We start from the raw sequence: 16,487 nt of genomic DNA, 5'->3' as shown, positions 1-16,487 counted from the left end.
TCGGACACAGTAATGGATTACATAATTATTTTGCATAACGTCAGCTCGAAAAAACTTGGACTAAACATAAACACTGGAAACTGGCGACGGTAGGTGGAGGAGAGGAGCCCAGCATCCCCGGCGGGTAGCATCACATGTCAAACCGGCGGAGGGTTTGCAGAGCTCGGCACTAACAGGACTCCGGTGTCCTTGCTGGAGTCACAGACAGCCTTGGTGTCCATAAGAGACACGCAGCACGACCCCCAGGACAGAAATGCCTCCGTATTTCTCAGATAAACGCAGAAGGACGTCGAGGCGCAGCTGAAATCCGGTGAATGCGGTGAAACGAGTCCCTCTCACCCCGCGATGTTTTGGACATTTGGAGGAGAAACCGGGCTGATTCTGGCTCACATCTAGCAGCGTTTGGACAACAGGTGACGAACAACATATATATATGTGATAATTTGTGGAGTTAAGCAGGTGTGGCAGTAAAAACCGCGTGTTTTGGTTCAGTTTGGCCGGGGCAGGTGTCTGGTGGGTCCGGCCCAGCAGCTGCTTCCACCCCCCTCCTCCCTCCACTGGTCTCCCCACACTGCTGCTCTCCTTTTCAGCCTCACAGAGGCCAGCCGGCCCCTGCCTCTTACATTCCTCCCACGTCCCTTTCCCCCCACCCACCTCGTGTCAGGGCTCTTATGTAACTCTGTGGAATTTCTTTTTGTACGACTTCCTGGCCTTGTGGGAGGAAAACACGACAGGTCCTGGTTGCTGGAGGAGCACCATGTGCTGCTGGGGAGGGCACTGGTTGTTCCATCATTTTCCTTCCCTTTCCCAGTTTACACCAGTATAGCAAAGATCAGTGGGTATGCATTAGAGCTGATTACTGAAGGTTAAGAAAATGAATCCTAAATTCCTACAGATTACTTTCCTATCAAATAGTGATACACTGACCCAGGGCCGGATTAAAAGTGCACAGGGCCCTGGGCCCAAAGTGTTCCAGGGGCCCCGTTCCACACCATAACATTGTAAAAATTGTGAATGATACACTGTGAAACTACATTTACCAGTAGCAATATACTAGACACTGTGGTGTAACTGTCTGGCTTTTATATGCATTTCGTTTAATTTCCAAACTGCTGGTGTATACCCTACGTGGGCCCCACATGGGCCCCCAATGGGTGTGGGCCTCTGGGCCCGTGCCCATAATGCCCATTGGATAATCTGGCCTTGCACTGACGCCCTGGGAGTAAAAATAAAACGAGGATTAACTTGTTATATCTTTTATATCTTTTTAACTCAGTAAAACAGAGTTTATATTATAACATGAGTCAGTTCAGAGATGTGGAAATTCACACGTACATTAAAATAACTTCCAGATCTGGGAATATTACTCTAATCCTAATGTAAAATACAGCGTTTTTCCAGTTCTGGATACCTGGGATGAATCCTTTTAAGCCTGAATTTATTTACAATTATAAAGCAATAAAGTAAATATAGAAAAAAAGAAGAAAATGATTTACTGTTAAATTTTTTAATTAATTATTAATTGTTATCAAGTAAAATAAATTATGAACAATTCAGATAAGGATTATTCCACTAATAAGTCAGAGTGAGTAAAAGTAAATAGAGAAATAAAATAAGTTTGATAACTTTAAATATAATTTAAAAAGGCAAGAAGAGGTTAAACACATATTTGTGGCAAGCAGGTGTCAGGAGGTTAAATGTGATGTGATTTTGTAGATCCAATGAGTTTTAAATTGGAATAAATGCGTAGAAATGAAAAAAAAAATTGAAATAAATGTTTAAAAATTTAATTTTTATGTAGAAAAAATATAAAACATATCTACAATAAAATTTAAAACATACTTAATATGTATGGAGTAAAAAAAAAAGTATAAAAAATTGATACAGTTTTGAATAAAAATAGAAGAATTTAAAAATAAATGTATTTATATAACTGAGACCCCTGCTGTACTGGGCTGAAAATGTATTTAAAAAAGTATCTAAAACAGCAGATGTGTTGCTGTTCAGTTTATCTCAGATATTCATATTAAAGTTTGTTTTTCAGCTGCATGGTGCAGGTTTTACTCCTGTAAACTGAGATTATATTTGTTATGTGAACAAAATAAGCAGCTTGAGCATTTAGACGTGTTGCTACGTCATCATTTGTGGACATAAAAATAACAACAGGATCTGAAGGGGACTCAGGAGGAGTTGATGAAAGCGGTGTCTGACCCGCCTCACCTTGCAGAGTGTCATTTCCACACCTCAGAGGTGAACGACTGATGGCTCAGCGAGGCATTTCAGCATCTTTTCAGCTGTTTGTTACGATCCTTCCCAACAGAATCCACATTCAGATCTGTTGCATCTCTGCCGACGGCTGACATTTTACAGAAGCCAAAAGCATCAAACTGAGGCTGAGTAAAGGTCACATTGTGAAATAACTCACAGAAAAATCAATCATTTAACCATCATCTCAGAGGCGAGCTTGGGAAGTTGGACGTTGATCTGTTGCTGGCGTTTTTCATTCTTAAATCTATCAGAAACATGATGACATTATTTGTCAGTCTCAACGTTTTTGACCAGAACTTGGAGACTAAATCAGGAGGTTTCGTGTTTTTGTAAAGGCTGTAAACACACGTTGTTTTAGTGCTATATTTCGACAAGTAAAGACCAAAAAGTTCTACTAATGTTGGGGTTTAACCAGGGCTGCTGCTAGTCATGTGGGGGCCCTGAGCACAACTGCTTTGTGGGCCCCTTCCAAAAAAAAAAAAAAAACACAAAAAAGCAAGAAACCAGAGTCAGTTTGAATAAAATGTCTGTCTATTGTTGTCCTCGCTTTTCAGGACAAAAATTTCACATTAACTCATTTTAAAGTAACATTTAAAAAAATCTTTCAGTCATTGCAAAACATAATTTTGCATTCTGCGATGTTCAGGTCTCAGTTTCTAGATATAAAATTGATTGAAGTGTGTTTTACTGTTCACCACTAAGTCAGCCCCATTAGTGGTCTATTAATTATTATTTCAAATGCAAGATCTGCCAAACACACATACAAAACAAGCAATTCGCTGTGCAGCTATTTTTATTTATATTTTAAGCATGTGGAGAAAATTAAAATCTTAGTATCTTAAAAACATGAAGTCAGTCTTGTATGAATAAATAAAATGAATAAAACTGTCACCACCATAATGTAAATTATCTTTAAAATGAGTCCTAAAGAATTAACAGAACTACTTATTTTGTTAACAGTACAATTTATTGAAGTTATAGAAGCATTTAAGTGCATGAAATACAAGTAAAAAAAAGAAAAACAGCAAAAAAAAAGCAATATATTCTGATACAAAACAAAACCTATATTGCATTTACAATGTTAAACAATTGAATAAATAAACAATAAATAAATAAATACACGGTATATTTATCCATTGAACACCCATAAGGAGAGACCCATATATTTAAAGGTACATAGTTTATAATGCTGAAGTAATATAAACAACCGGAAAGCTCACTGGATAAGTAAAGAATACATGATATCAGATCATTTCCATGGTTTAAAGCACTGAAACCACGTTTTAATGGTTTATATATGAACAAAGACTGGAAGTGCTTTGTCGCAAATTTGCAAGTAGACATTGAGGGGTTAAATCTACAGACTTGTGCTTATTTATTAACTGTATTATTAAATTTATAAGGAATATTAAATCAGTGTGATTTACAATCAGCTTGAGACTGAGACATTTAAATGATGTCAGATCTTCTTGAACTTTGTGTAGTTACAAACTGCAGGAACATAAGTCCTCTCTTGTCTGAGTATTTAACATAATTTGGACTTTTTAATGTCTTATTTCTTTACACCTGCTCTTCATTTTGAGTCAGGTGTGAGGGGATGAGCGCATGTTGCTGGGAGGGAGCATCCAATTGGCTGCGTTTATGGCTGCAGAAGAAAAGCTGTGTTGACGTAAAGAACTTAACCATCGTCCGCAGTTCTTGTTAAATCGGATTTAAAAAGCCTGACAGGATTTTCTGGCTTTAGGCCACATTTTAAAGAGCACAACTCTGTATGTAAAAAGGTATTTACTCGAGCTGTAACGATATGCTTTTGTCCCGATTCCAATTTTTTGGGTGCCGATTCGATTTAAATTGCAATTCTCACGATTCTTCAATTTTGTTGATTTTTTTTTTTTTTTTTTTTAAAAGATAAAAACAAAGAAAAAAAATGTACAGAAATTTTTTCTCTAGTTATTTTAATTAAATTTCAATTAAGAAAAACAGTAGTGCAGACCGTCATTCTGCTGCTAAAATGCTCAAGAAGTTCTTTGCAACAAACTTTATGGTAAATAATTCTCTGTATTATAACATAGGTGATATTATGGGGTGGAAAGGGAGAAATAAAACAAAAAACAAAAAACAAACAAACAAAAAAAAGCCTGTAGCACTTCTTGGAAGGACCTCCGTCCAACTGGACAGTCCACCAGCACCTTCCTACGACGTCCTCTAATGATTGATTTCGTGCTTGTTGTTCTCACTCAAATGTAAGTAGCTTTGGATAAAAGTTTCTGCCAAATGACTGTTGAATAGAACAAGACAACTAAAAAGATCAATAAAAACAATAAAAATGGCCAAATATTTATCATGGATTATTTGTATTTGTTTGAAAAAAAAAAAACTTTTTCAAAATCAATTTAATCAATTTAAAAATGTTGAAGCAAAAAAAATCTTTTACAAAAAAAAAAAAAAAAAAATCAATTTAAAAATGAAGAAGCAAAAGAAAATCTTGACATTCGATTTTTTTGGGTTTGATTTCGCGCCCTTTGTCATCAGGTGTGTGTTTTGGACGCGTGCAGCGTGAGGCAGCTTTAACAGAACCAGAACCGCTTACCTGAGGAAGCTAAATGGAAAGCAGCCGTCATGAATGTTGTTGTTTACACGTGTGCTCCAGTCTGGATGTGAACCAGCTTCTTTACTTCCACAGATTTCTCCCCTCATCAACCTCCCCCGCCTCTATTTTAGCCCCCCCCCCCTCGCAACCCAGAGCGATGACATCACCAGACTCGCCGCCCCTGGTTTCCCCTTCCCCCTGCCCGCCTCCTCCTCCATCCCTCCCCTCCTCTCCTGTGCCTTCCTCCCCAGCACCATCGTCCTCCTCCATCCCTGCGCCGCCCTTGCTTCCCCCCACGGGGGAGGTGATGGTGCTGGCTCTGGGGAGGAAGAAGCAGAGGGTGCTGATCGCTCTCTCCATCCTGCCCAACCTCTTCCTGGCGTTCCTGCTTTCTTCCGACCCCCTCCTCACCCTCTCCCCTCCCCACCACTGCCACCTCCCAGGACCCATGTTGTCCCCAGACATGTTGAACGCCTCCCTGCCTTGGGAGAAGGGGGAGACGCCCGGCGACAGTGGGGGGCTGTCTCAGTGTAAGCAGTACGTCAACGCCAGCAAGTCGGCGGTGGTGGACTGCGAGGACGGGTGGGACTACGACGTGACGGAGGGGCTGAAGAACAACATAGTTACTGAGGTAAATCAACATGAGGTGGCTTAAACATCTGGATATAAACACACACACATCTTTTCATCTTGTAGCTGCAGCAGAGTCCTGCAGAGTAAGCAGAAACGCTCAGATGCTTGTATTTATACTCACACACGAGCTCCTGAAGGGGACAGAGCCGTTTCTCTGAAGCTTTAAACAATCGGGCCAGTGTTTCTAAATGTGTCGGCCTTTTAACCCGAAATGCCTCAATAACATGACGTACACGATGCTCCCGGAAGCCGCAGGATTCCTCTCATTCAGAAACTCAGAACTTTTCAGGTCGAGTTGTTTTGGAAGACGAGTTGCTGCAAAGACTTCACCTAGTTTACATGGTTTACTACATTTTGGGGTATTTAGGTTCATTCCAGCTGCTGCTGCTTTCTCCACTGGTTACTTTGATCATTAAGTGTACAGTCACCTGCCACTAGGGCTGGGCGACGTGACCGAAATCTCATTTCCTCATATAGCTCATTTTATATCCTCATAACGCCATACATAATGATATAGAACTTTTTGTGTACTGTAATTTCCAGACTAAAAGTCGCTCTGGGGTATAAGTCGAATTTTTCTTGGGTATGGTAGTTTTTTCATTGTAATATGTGATTCTGTCAGGACCAGCGTGTGTTTTCTGACTTATGAGGTAGAGTCTTTTTGCTTGTGTTAAAGAATTTACTGTGTGAAAACAGCAAAGTGCAGCGTAACTCTAGAGTGGCCTCTTGTGGCTGAAATTATATAAGTCGCTCCGGAGTTTACACTGCAGGAACAGCCAACATGTGGAAAAAAAAGTGCGATTTATAGTCCAGAAAATACGGTAATTTTGTGTCAGTCATCAGTTATGTGTCAGATGTGCTTGGTACTGGCAGCAGTGATCCTCTTCCATCTGCGGGAACTATGACTGTATGACGTTTCACGGGTAAAAGCCTGTTGCACCGTTTGAGTTTGGAGTTTATTATGAGCGCTTTCACCACCATTTGACGCTGCTTTTGCGGCTTTTGCTCATTGACTCTATTCTTTATTTTGTATTCTTTATCCTGATTTTTGCGCAGGTGATAAAATGAGATAGTCGGAGTCCGTTGTCGGGACTGGTAGCTAGTCTGTTGTCGGTTCCACGTCGGCTTTTTATATCCAAACCGCATCCATGCGGCAGAAATTTCCCATTTTTTATGAACAAACTCATCGGTTTGGGTTGGCTGGTCATCTTTTAGTGAATTACCCTGCTCTGAAACGTGTCTGCTCCCTTCTTCCTCCATGTTTGTTTATGTATTGCAGCTTGCATGCCATAAAGCACATCTTCACGTATATTTCTGCAGTAAAGTACCTTATTGTGGCGTAAACGACAGAGCCTCATATGAAACGATAAACATTTTTTATATAGTCCAAATGATATATCGATATATCGTCATATCGCCCAGCTCTAAGTGAGATTGGGCCATTTTTAACATTAGTGCAGGTAACTCCAACAAAAATGGTCGGAGAACAATCCAGAATATGAAAGAATAAGGGGCCTTTGGAACATTCATCATAGGAAGAGAACAAATAATTGCCGTATGGGGAGAACTGTGGCCCTTGGAAAAGGTCTCTAAGGGCTTTTCTAGTTCTTTATATATTGCAGCGTGCATGCCGTAAAGCGCATCTTGACATAAATTTCTGCAGTAAAGCACCCTATTGTGGTGTAAACAATCAAGCCTCATATGAAATGACAGACATTTTCTATCGTCCAGATGATATATATTGTCATATCGCCCAGCCCTACCTGCCACTTTATCAGGGAAAGTTACAAAAAGCAGGTTGGTCTCCGTTTCCCTTTACAGCTATCTTGATTCTTCAGACTCACCAAGGTGTTGGAAACATTTCTCAGAGGTTTTTGCTCCATGTTGACATGAAGCATGACACAGTTGCTGCAGATTAGTCAGCAGAACAGTCCCCGATGAGACTCCTGTTACATCACATCTCAGAGGTGCTCTGTCGGGCTGAGATCTGGTGACTGTGGAGTGCATCTGGAGATGATGTGAGCTTTGTGACATGCTGCATTGCTCTGCTGGGAGTAGCCATTAGAAGATGCTACACTGTGCTCATAAAAGGATGGACACTGTCAGCAGCAGTTCTCAGGAAGGCTTTGGTGTTTACACCATGCCATGTTGGTACAAACAGACCCAGAACGTTGCAGGAAAATTGGTGTAAAACATTAATACAAGGCAGGATGGATCCATGCTTTCATGATGTTTCCAGCTAACTCTGAGCCCACCATCTGAATGTGAAGCTGAAATCGAGACTCATCAGACCAGACGACTTCTGTTGTCCAGTACTGGTGAGTCTGGTGAATTTTAGCCTTATGCCTCTTTTCCACTACTATCAGTTTGTCTCAACTTAACTCAACTCGTCTCAGCTTGGTCCTCTTTCTTTTCCATTACAATTTAGTACCAAGTCTTAAAGGGGTGGGGTTTGTGTGAAATCACTGTGATGTCAGTGTTGTGCTTGATAACAACACAGGACCTAGAAGCAATCTGCTACTCGGTCTGCGGCTCATATCCATTTGTTGGAACCACTTCCAGTCTCGTCTGTTGATCCACTCCATCCATTGTGGTCCTTGACTTGCCGATGGTCACTTTGGAGCTTTTTCAGCTTCTCTCGACAACTGTTGCTAGCCGTGGGAGGTCAGGGAGTGATTTCCATGGAAATCACTCCCTAACCTCTGATTGGCCATGCCCCTGACCAATAGCAGCATGCAGTCTGGCGACGTCACATGGAACTCGACTCAGCTCACTTAGAGCCTGGCCTGAAGAGTTACAAAAAAGTGCTGGTAAACGGGTACAAAAGCCAAGTGGAAAACCCTACAAACCGAGCCGAGGCGAGTTAAGTTGAGACTAGAGCTGCAACTATCGAGTACTTTTGTAGTCGGGTACTCTGTCTATTATTTCTTGGAGTAATCGAGTACTCTTAAGGATTTTTAAAAAAAATTATTATAATTTGTGAAACAAATACTAGAAACTCAACCAAAGTAAATCTGTAAATGTATATTTGTGAAGCTGTTGCATGTGTTGTTACTACCTAATGCATGAGGAAAATGTTTTAAAATATGATACTTTTTAAAATGTTTTAAAAGTATCATATTTTAAAATGTGCCAACGTGTTTGCGCGCGCTCTCAATGTGTGGAGAAACAATTCTCAACCGGTCGCAAATTTCTGCCTTTTAAAAGATAATAAAGAATAATTCACGTAGAAAGAAGGACTGACTTGTAAGCATGTCCAAAGTATCTGAGAACTAGCCGATGTCTTGGTGGACGACACGCCTGTTAAAAGTGTGTCTGTTTAATTCGGAATAAAAGTTTGCTGCAGGAACAGAGGCTCCGCCTGCCGTCATACGCTGCCTAAAACATGCACTTTGACTCTGTCCCACACTTGCGACTTTTTCAGTCTTTTCCTCCCCTCTTCTTCATTCTCTGCCATTAGAGACCAAAGGAACGAGAATCTTCAGACAGAAAGCAAACCGCTCACCGCTGCTGTTTGACATGTCCGTCATCAGTCCGGGTGAAACAGTCATACTGTACAGACACACCGTAGGCGACAGGTTCTGTTTTTATATATTTTATACATGTTTAGATGTTTTATATGTTTACTGAAACAGTTATGTAGTCCCTCCGAACAGCGTAGTGGTCCGAGAATGCCATGATGGTGCATAAATTGAAATATATCACCACGTGATATTAATTAAATGACGCCTCGAGGCAGATAATTTGCCTCGATCATTTTTTGTACCCGAGTTACCCGAGTAATCGTTGAGACAAGCTGATACTAATGGAAAAGGACCATTAGTTTGCTGTTTGCAGCAGGACAGGAGCAGCATCCATTGTGGTCTTCTGCTGCTGTAGACCATCTGCTTTAAGGCTTGATGTGTTGTTTATTTAGAGTTCCAGTGCTTATTTGGCTTCTTGTTGACTTTCTATCATCTCCAACCAGTCTGTCCATTCTCCTCTGACCGCTGACACAAACACGACAGCTGCTGCTCACTGGTTTCTTTTCCAGACCAGACTATTTTCTCTTTAAACCCTACAGATGGTTGTGTGTGAAAATCCCAGCAGATCAGCACTTTCTGAAACACTCAGACCAGCAGCCAAGCCACGTTTAAAGTCACGCAAATCCCGTCTTCCTCATTCTGCTGCTCAGTTTGAACTTCAGTAAACCGTCTTGTCCATATTTACACGACTAACTGCACGAGCTGCCACGTCAATCAATCCAAATCAAAACTTTAAACAGATAACAGACTTTAAATAGACAATATATGACAAAATAAAATGTGATTGGCTGTCTACCTTTGTTGAACAGGTGTACCTGATAAAGTGGCCGAAGAGTGTATAAATAACGATCCACCTTTGTGGAAAAGCCCGGCCTTCAGCCGACTGAGGCTGTTTAGAGAATCGTGATGGCAGGAGGGCTAATTCATGTTGACCTGTTCAGAAAAACGTCTCTCAGGGGTTACAAGTGGGAGATTTCAGGGATATACGAGACACATTTGAATCAGCAGACCGGCCTCGGAGGGGAAAGTGCGTCTTAAAGCCCTTCATGGCCGCAGAAAGAGCTGAACTGTTGTTAACTGAGTCATTAAAGAAAGGAAACACTCAGTGTTTCTGTGTTTTCTGCAGAATACGAGAGGAGGAGTGTTTTTACTCGCAGTTTTTAGAGATTTGACTTGGCTGTGTGATTGTAAAATAAGGACCAGGAAACATGGGTTTGAACTACGTCAGGGTGCTGATCTGAAAGGGCTCTGAGAGGGAGGATTCAGAGAAAGATGGGTGGAAAGTCAGACGTCTGAGCTTCATTTAACACGTCGCTTTAACACCACTAACTACGTCTTACACAAAATAAGAGAAGTTGTGCTTAAATGGAGAGAAATGAAAGCAGGAAATGTCAACTTATTGTTAGAAAACATGAACAAATGTAGAACTGTTCCTCCTAAAAGCCTCTTTCATGATAAGATTGGGATTAGCTACTCTCCTGCAAAACGTGAGCAGAACAGCATATGAAGCATGTTTCCAAAGCTCCGGCTGATTTATTTTCCTCTCCTGCCTCACTGGATTCTCAGTCTTGTTATTTTTGATGCTCAGTTCATCACCCTGCAGGTCACACTCTGGACTATATGTGTTTTTATTACTGCGCCTGTGCTGCAAGAACCACACCCAGTCCTCCGGTCTGTGGTATTAGTGCAGCTTGCTGGTAATTCACCCAGTGCACTGCAGCATGCCGAAGATGTTTAAACATTGCCAAAGGAGGCATTTGGCAGGTCTGCGCATCCATCAGCGTTGTAAAAGCTTGCTAATAGTCGGTTTTCATATGGAGGAAGCATAGACTGATTCAGAAAGACGCCGCTTTTTGGCTTCACTGATTAATTAACATGATCACTAAAACCTCCCTGTGGCGGATTTGCTTAAGAGTCATAACCTGTTGTCAGGTTTCTAGCACGATGACGCACACTCCAAACCAGTCTGGGGAGTTTCAGTACTGGTTTGTGCTCATTCCCGCCCCGCTCCTGGCATCCATAAGCGTTCCACCAGTATGAGCTCTGTGGTTTTCCTGCCTGTGTGCATTGCTGTGGCACCGTGTCTCAGCAGCAGGTCAGCTGATAATACGTGACAGGCTTTTTATGTTTCGTTGCACGAATTCCAATTATGTGAGGTCTTTTCTATTTTTTATGAGCAGCCCTCTGCTCCGCCTCGTTCTCCTCTGGATCATTAAAACCACTCTGCTTTCAGCGGCCGTCAGGCAGCAACGCCAGCAGCGCTCAGCTGGAAATGTAAATTGGTTTGTCAGCTTAATGTAATTAGAACAGATCTGAGAGCAGATATTGTATTTGTTTGTTTCTTTTTTTACTTTCTGTGTGGCAGAACTACTTCAGATAGTGACATGAAATTGAAAAAAAACCCCAAAAAACTTATTGCTAAAGAAAAATGAATAAACTGCAATTCACCTCAAATTAGAAATAACTCATATTTAATTAGTATCAGTCTGTTGAGTTCTTGTTCTGTACGGCAGCGGCTGTTAGCAGAAATGACTTTCTGCACCTTTCATTGTTGCAACAAGCCCGAAGAAGCCTCTGACTGAACCCACTGTGTGAAGAATTGTTCGTTATGTTCAGCAACACGCGCAGCATTCTTGTCAATTCAATCAGTTCCAGGTATCCACAGCTGGGGATTACTAATTACTACGAAAAAAACACAAGTAAATACTACTTTATTGAGATATAATTATTACAACTCAGCTGTCAAGGCCACGTTTTACATCAACAGCTGGCTGACTGGGAAGACTGGGGGATAGTTCACAGAGTCACTAAACGCACAAACCAAGTGGCCGCCTCCAGCGGTTAGAAGTGAAGCCTATGCGGAAGTGCATAAAACTGCAGTTCCCCATTCATCCACTAGGGGCTGCAAAATGGAGCAAATCCCCCATAGACTCCCATGTTAAAAAGACCAACTTCACAGCAGAAAAAAACATGTTTACAGCCTGGTTCAAAAATCCATTTTCGGTTCATAGGTCAGGTTTACCTTCATGACAACTGTGGGGGGAGTGAATTTTTTTTCTAACTCTCCCGTTTAAAAGTAATTTAATCTAGAAATTTGGTACATTTAGGGGCGTGTCCTTTTGATTGACAGGTACCCAATCTCCCGCTTCAAGTAAGAAGAACGTAGAACAACCGCGGTTTTTAGCCGGTTAACAACGTGACTTAGCTTTAGCCCGCTTACCTCCGTTAGCTGGTTAGCTCCTGTTATCTCCGGGTTAGCTTGGTTAGCTTTTAGCTACAGGAAGCCCGGAGTTCGCTCCATGTCAATCATCCACCATGACGCTCACAGCTCCCCTCTCAGCTCCACCTCTTTGTCCATATTTGTATTTTCCGGGCGAGACGACGCGCATGCCTCTGCCAACATGGCGACGGTAGGAACCGCCTACCAAGCTTCAATTCAGCTCTTCAGAAACCTACGGGTGACGTAATGGAGGCTCCGTCTATCTCTTTATATACAGTCTATGGCACACACTCACGCACACCAACGCTCACTGTGACAGACACACTCTCCTTTCTTTTACCGCTTTCTCCAGACTTTGCCCCTCCCTCCGTTCACACCTTTGCTTGGCTGCGGCTCCGCTTGGATCCCCCCCCCCCCCCCCCCCCCCCATGTGTTCTCTTATGTTGTGACTGTCTGAAAATTTGCTCTTTTGTTTAGAGTTGTGTTTTTCTTTTTTGTCACATCTTTATCCTTCCCCCCTTTTAGGTAAATTGTAGAGATACTTCTTTTTTTATTTATTTATTTTTTTTTAACACCCACCCATCATCCCTCGTGTAATCTTTTCCTCATCCTGCATAGAAAGATGTACCGCTTTCGTGGCTGCTGCCTCAGTCTGCCTGATCCAGTTTGTATCACATGTATATTATTTTTGTCTAATCTTGGACAGGTTGTACTGGAATAATTTGGTTGTGCCGGATGCTGGCTCAAAGACAAATAAAGCTGATTCTGATTCTGATAATGCACTAAATGAATTATGTGACTAGATTGTTCTTTATCGAGCAGTAAGTAGGTTCAGCTTACTTTTTTGCAGGTTCAGTAATAATCCCCCCTCCCATCACAGCCACATCATCAGTAGCATTATGTGGTTGTGTTCTTCCCGTGTTTCTATTATCTAATGGGCTTGAAAGCTGCACGCTGCATCATCCTCAGTTTATAATCCATCAGTGCTTCAGTGCAGTAATGTAAATTGATTTAAATGCCACATTACATATATATATAAGGCAACACAATGTGCTCTAAACCATCAAAACAAACAAAAAAATACATACAGTGAGTCATATGATTTAACATATTCAGTTTACCGTAGCTGTTTTGGCCGGGAATCTGCTGTATTTTTCCCTGTTTCCCAACGTCTTTTATTTTCCCGTGTTTTTAAAATACTTGACAGGCAGTTTACATGTAAAAAATATATAAAACATGCATGAAGACACTTGTTTAAATAAAAGCAGATTAAAAAAAAAGGTTTTAGGGCCTGATTTTAAAAAGAATAAAGGTTTGAGGCCAAACTTAAGATGTTCTGGTTGGTTGTTGCAGATTTTCTGATCAGAAAAGCTAAACACTGATTCTCTGTGTTTTAGTTTAACTCTTGGGATGGAAAGCAAACTCAACTTGAATTCATTTAGTTACTGAATTGATGAGGGATTATGATTATTATTGTTATTATCATTAATATTATGGATATTATTATTTTCTTATTTAGTATGTATGTATACGTGGGTGTATGTACATATGTATTTGTAGGTATGTAATATATATTTTCTTTTCTTCTTTCATTCATTCGTTCATTCGGAAATAAATAAATTAAAACTGAAACACTAAAACTAAACCCAGATGATCCTGGACGGGTCATGTGACTTCAGCAGATTACATAAAATATTCTAGAGGACCAGAACAATTCAGTGCCTTGTACACCAGCAGGAACATTTTAAATAAATTCTTTGCATACAGGAAGCCAAGTTTCAAGTTTATTTAGCACATTTTTGCAACAGCGGCAGCTCAAAGCGCTGAAAAATAAAGCAACAACAGGAATCCAGTGTATAGATGTAAGAACTGAACTTATCTTTTTGACTTAACTTGAAACCTGTAAAAACTCCATCAGAGTAATCAAAACTACAGAAAAGAAATGTTTTCTAAATCCTTCAGTTCTGTTATTCTAGATATAATGTGAAGGTGGTAAAGTGGCTGATTTGGTTACGGTTGTTTGCAGCTTTGCTGACTGATGCTCATCTTTGTTTCCAAAGACATTTCTTTCATATTTATATTGAAACAGCTGAAGAAAATTCATCTAAGTACTGATTAGCGTCTCTAGACGACACAGTAATATAGAGCTGTGTGTCATCAGCATAAGTGTGATGAGACGTTTGTTTTGTTTAACATTTACCCTTCTTAGAGTACAACTATTAAGGCTGTGATGATACGCTTTTGTCCCGATTCGATTCGATTCCGATTTTTTTCGATTCCAATTCTTCAATATTGCTGATTTTTGTAGATTTAAAAAAAAAAATGTATAAACTTTTTTTCTCGTAATTTTTCTTGATTTCATTTAGGAAAAAACAACACATTAAGCCAGATCATCATTCTGCTGCTATCATGCCCAATAAGACAAGTAAAAAGATAAATAAAACAATAACAATGGCAAAAAAGTTCATAATGGATTTTTATCAATTTGAAAAAAAAAAAGATTTTTTTTAACAAAAAAATATTTTAAAATTGTGAAGCAAAAAAATCCCAATTTTCGATTTTTCGACTGTTTTCCCACCTCTAATAACTATAGTTACTAATGTACATAAAGTAGTCTCTACTCTCAGTTTCCGATAAATATAATGTTAAAATGTTATAAATGTTAAATATAAATAAGTAGTTAGTTTTTGGTTTAATTAACATAGAAACCATGTTAATTAACACTGACCGTTTACATCTGTTCAAATCCATCCTGTTCAAGAAAGCATACTCCCTTTAATCACCCTGTCCCACAGTTACATGTTGTTTTTATTGTTTCTTATTGTTTTAATGCCTGTTTTTATTGTACAGTGTCCTTGAGTGACTTGAAAGGTGCTTTTTAAATAAAATGTATTATTATCATTATAATTAGAAAAGGTATTTCTCCATTAATTAGTCCTGATCTGTGGATCTGCCCACCTGGAACATATACGTATTGTTTTTACATGAGTAAATAACCAGTACAAACCTTTCTCCTTGTCTCTGCGCTGTCCAGTGGAATCTGGTGTGCGGCCAGTACTGGCTGGTCCCAGTGGAGGAGGTGTGTTTCATCCTGGGAATCCTGACTGGCTGTCTTGGCTTGGGCTTCGCAGCAGACAGGTAAATGTATCCACTTCATCTTCTGCTGTTTTCACACAAAAAGCCAAAACTGAACAAGAGAAGTTGTAGTTAAGTTTCTTTGACAGTCGTCGTTTTTCAGCCTTTTGGTCTTAGTTTGCAGTCCTTGTAACACGCAGAGTTCGAGCACGCAGGTGCAAACCTGCTGAGAACAGCACAGATGTTTAGATGACATTAGCAGCAGATTTCGTGGCTGCTCTGCCAGACAGCAGCTTGTGGTTTCCAGCAGAAACAGAGATTTATGACGGAGCAGCCAAATGCTGAATCATAACTCTGCTCATCGCAGTAAGAGAAGCACCGCAGGAGGAAAACTCACATGCTGCAAGATGATTAACCACAAGCAGGAAATGTAACGGGCTGATATGAAAGCGTGTAACTCTTGTTATTACTGCCTTGTTTTATTGCGTCGGCGCCCCTCCCCCCTTCCATGCTCTGCAGCCTCAGATATCTGTGTTACTGGAAAGGGAGCTTGTAGTATATATATATATATATATATATATATATATATATATATATATATGTATATATATATATATATATGTATATATATATATATATATATATATATGTATATATATATATATATATGTATATATATATATATATATGTATATATATATATATATATATATATATATGTATATATATATATATATATATATATGTATATATATATATATATATATATGTATATATATGTATATATATATATATGTATATATATATATATATATATATATATATGTATATATATATATATATATATATGTATATATATATATATGTATATATATATGTATATATATATATATATATATATATATATATATATATATATATATGTATATTATATATATATATTATATATGTATATATATATATATATATATGTATATATATATATATATATATGTATATATATATATATATATATGTATATATATATATATATATATATGTATATATATATATGTATATATATATATATATATATATATATATGTATATATATATGTATATATATATATATATGTATATATATATGTATATATATATATATATATGTATATATATATATATATATATATATATATAT

At 39.2% G+C, this 16,487-nt stretch overlaps 1 protein-coding gene across 1 annotated transcript in view; it reads left to right on the top strand.

The window, feature by feature from the left end:
* Nucleotides 1-23: 23 nt before the first annotated feature.
* Nucleotides 24-16,487, top strand: part of slc22a17 (solute carrier family 22 member 17) — a 25,640-nt gene continuing 9,176 nt past the window's right edge. The window contains exons 1-3 of the mRNA XM_079259332.1: nt 24-413; nt 4,952-5,489; nt 15,270-15,373. Coding sequence (XP_079115458.1) covers nt 5,016-5,489; nt 15,270-15,373 — 578 coding nt within the window. The 5' untranslated portion in view covers nt 24-413; nt 4,952-5,015. The remainder of the gene's footprint in view (nt 414-4,951; nt 5,490-15,269; nt 15,374-16,487) is intronic.

This window comes from Telmatherina bonti (genome assembly GCF_933228915.1).
Source record: "Telmatherina bonti genome assembly, chromosome: 20".
Taxonomy (NCBI): Eukaryota; Metazoa; Chordata; class Actinopteri; order Atheriniformes; family Telmatherinidae; genus Telmatherina; species Telmatherina bonti.
This window is presented reverse-complemented; position numbering and strand designations above follow the sequence as displayed.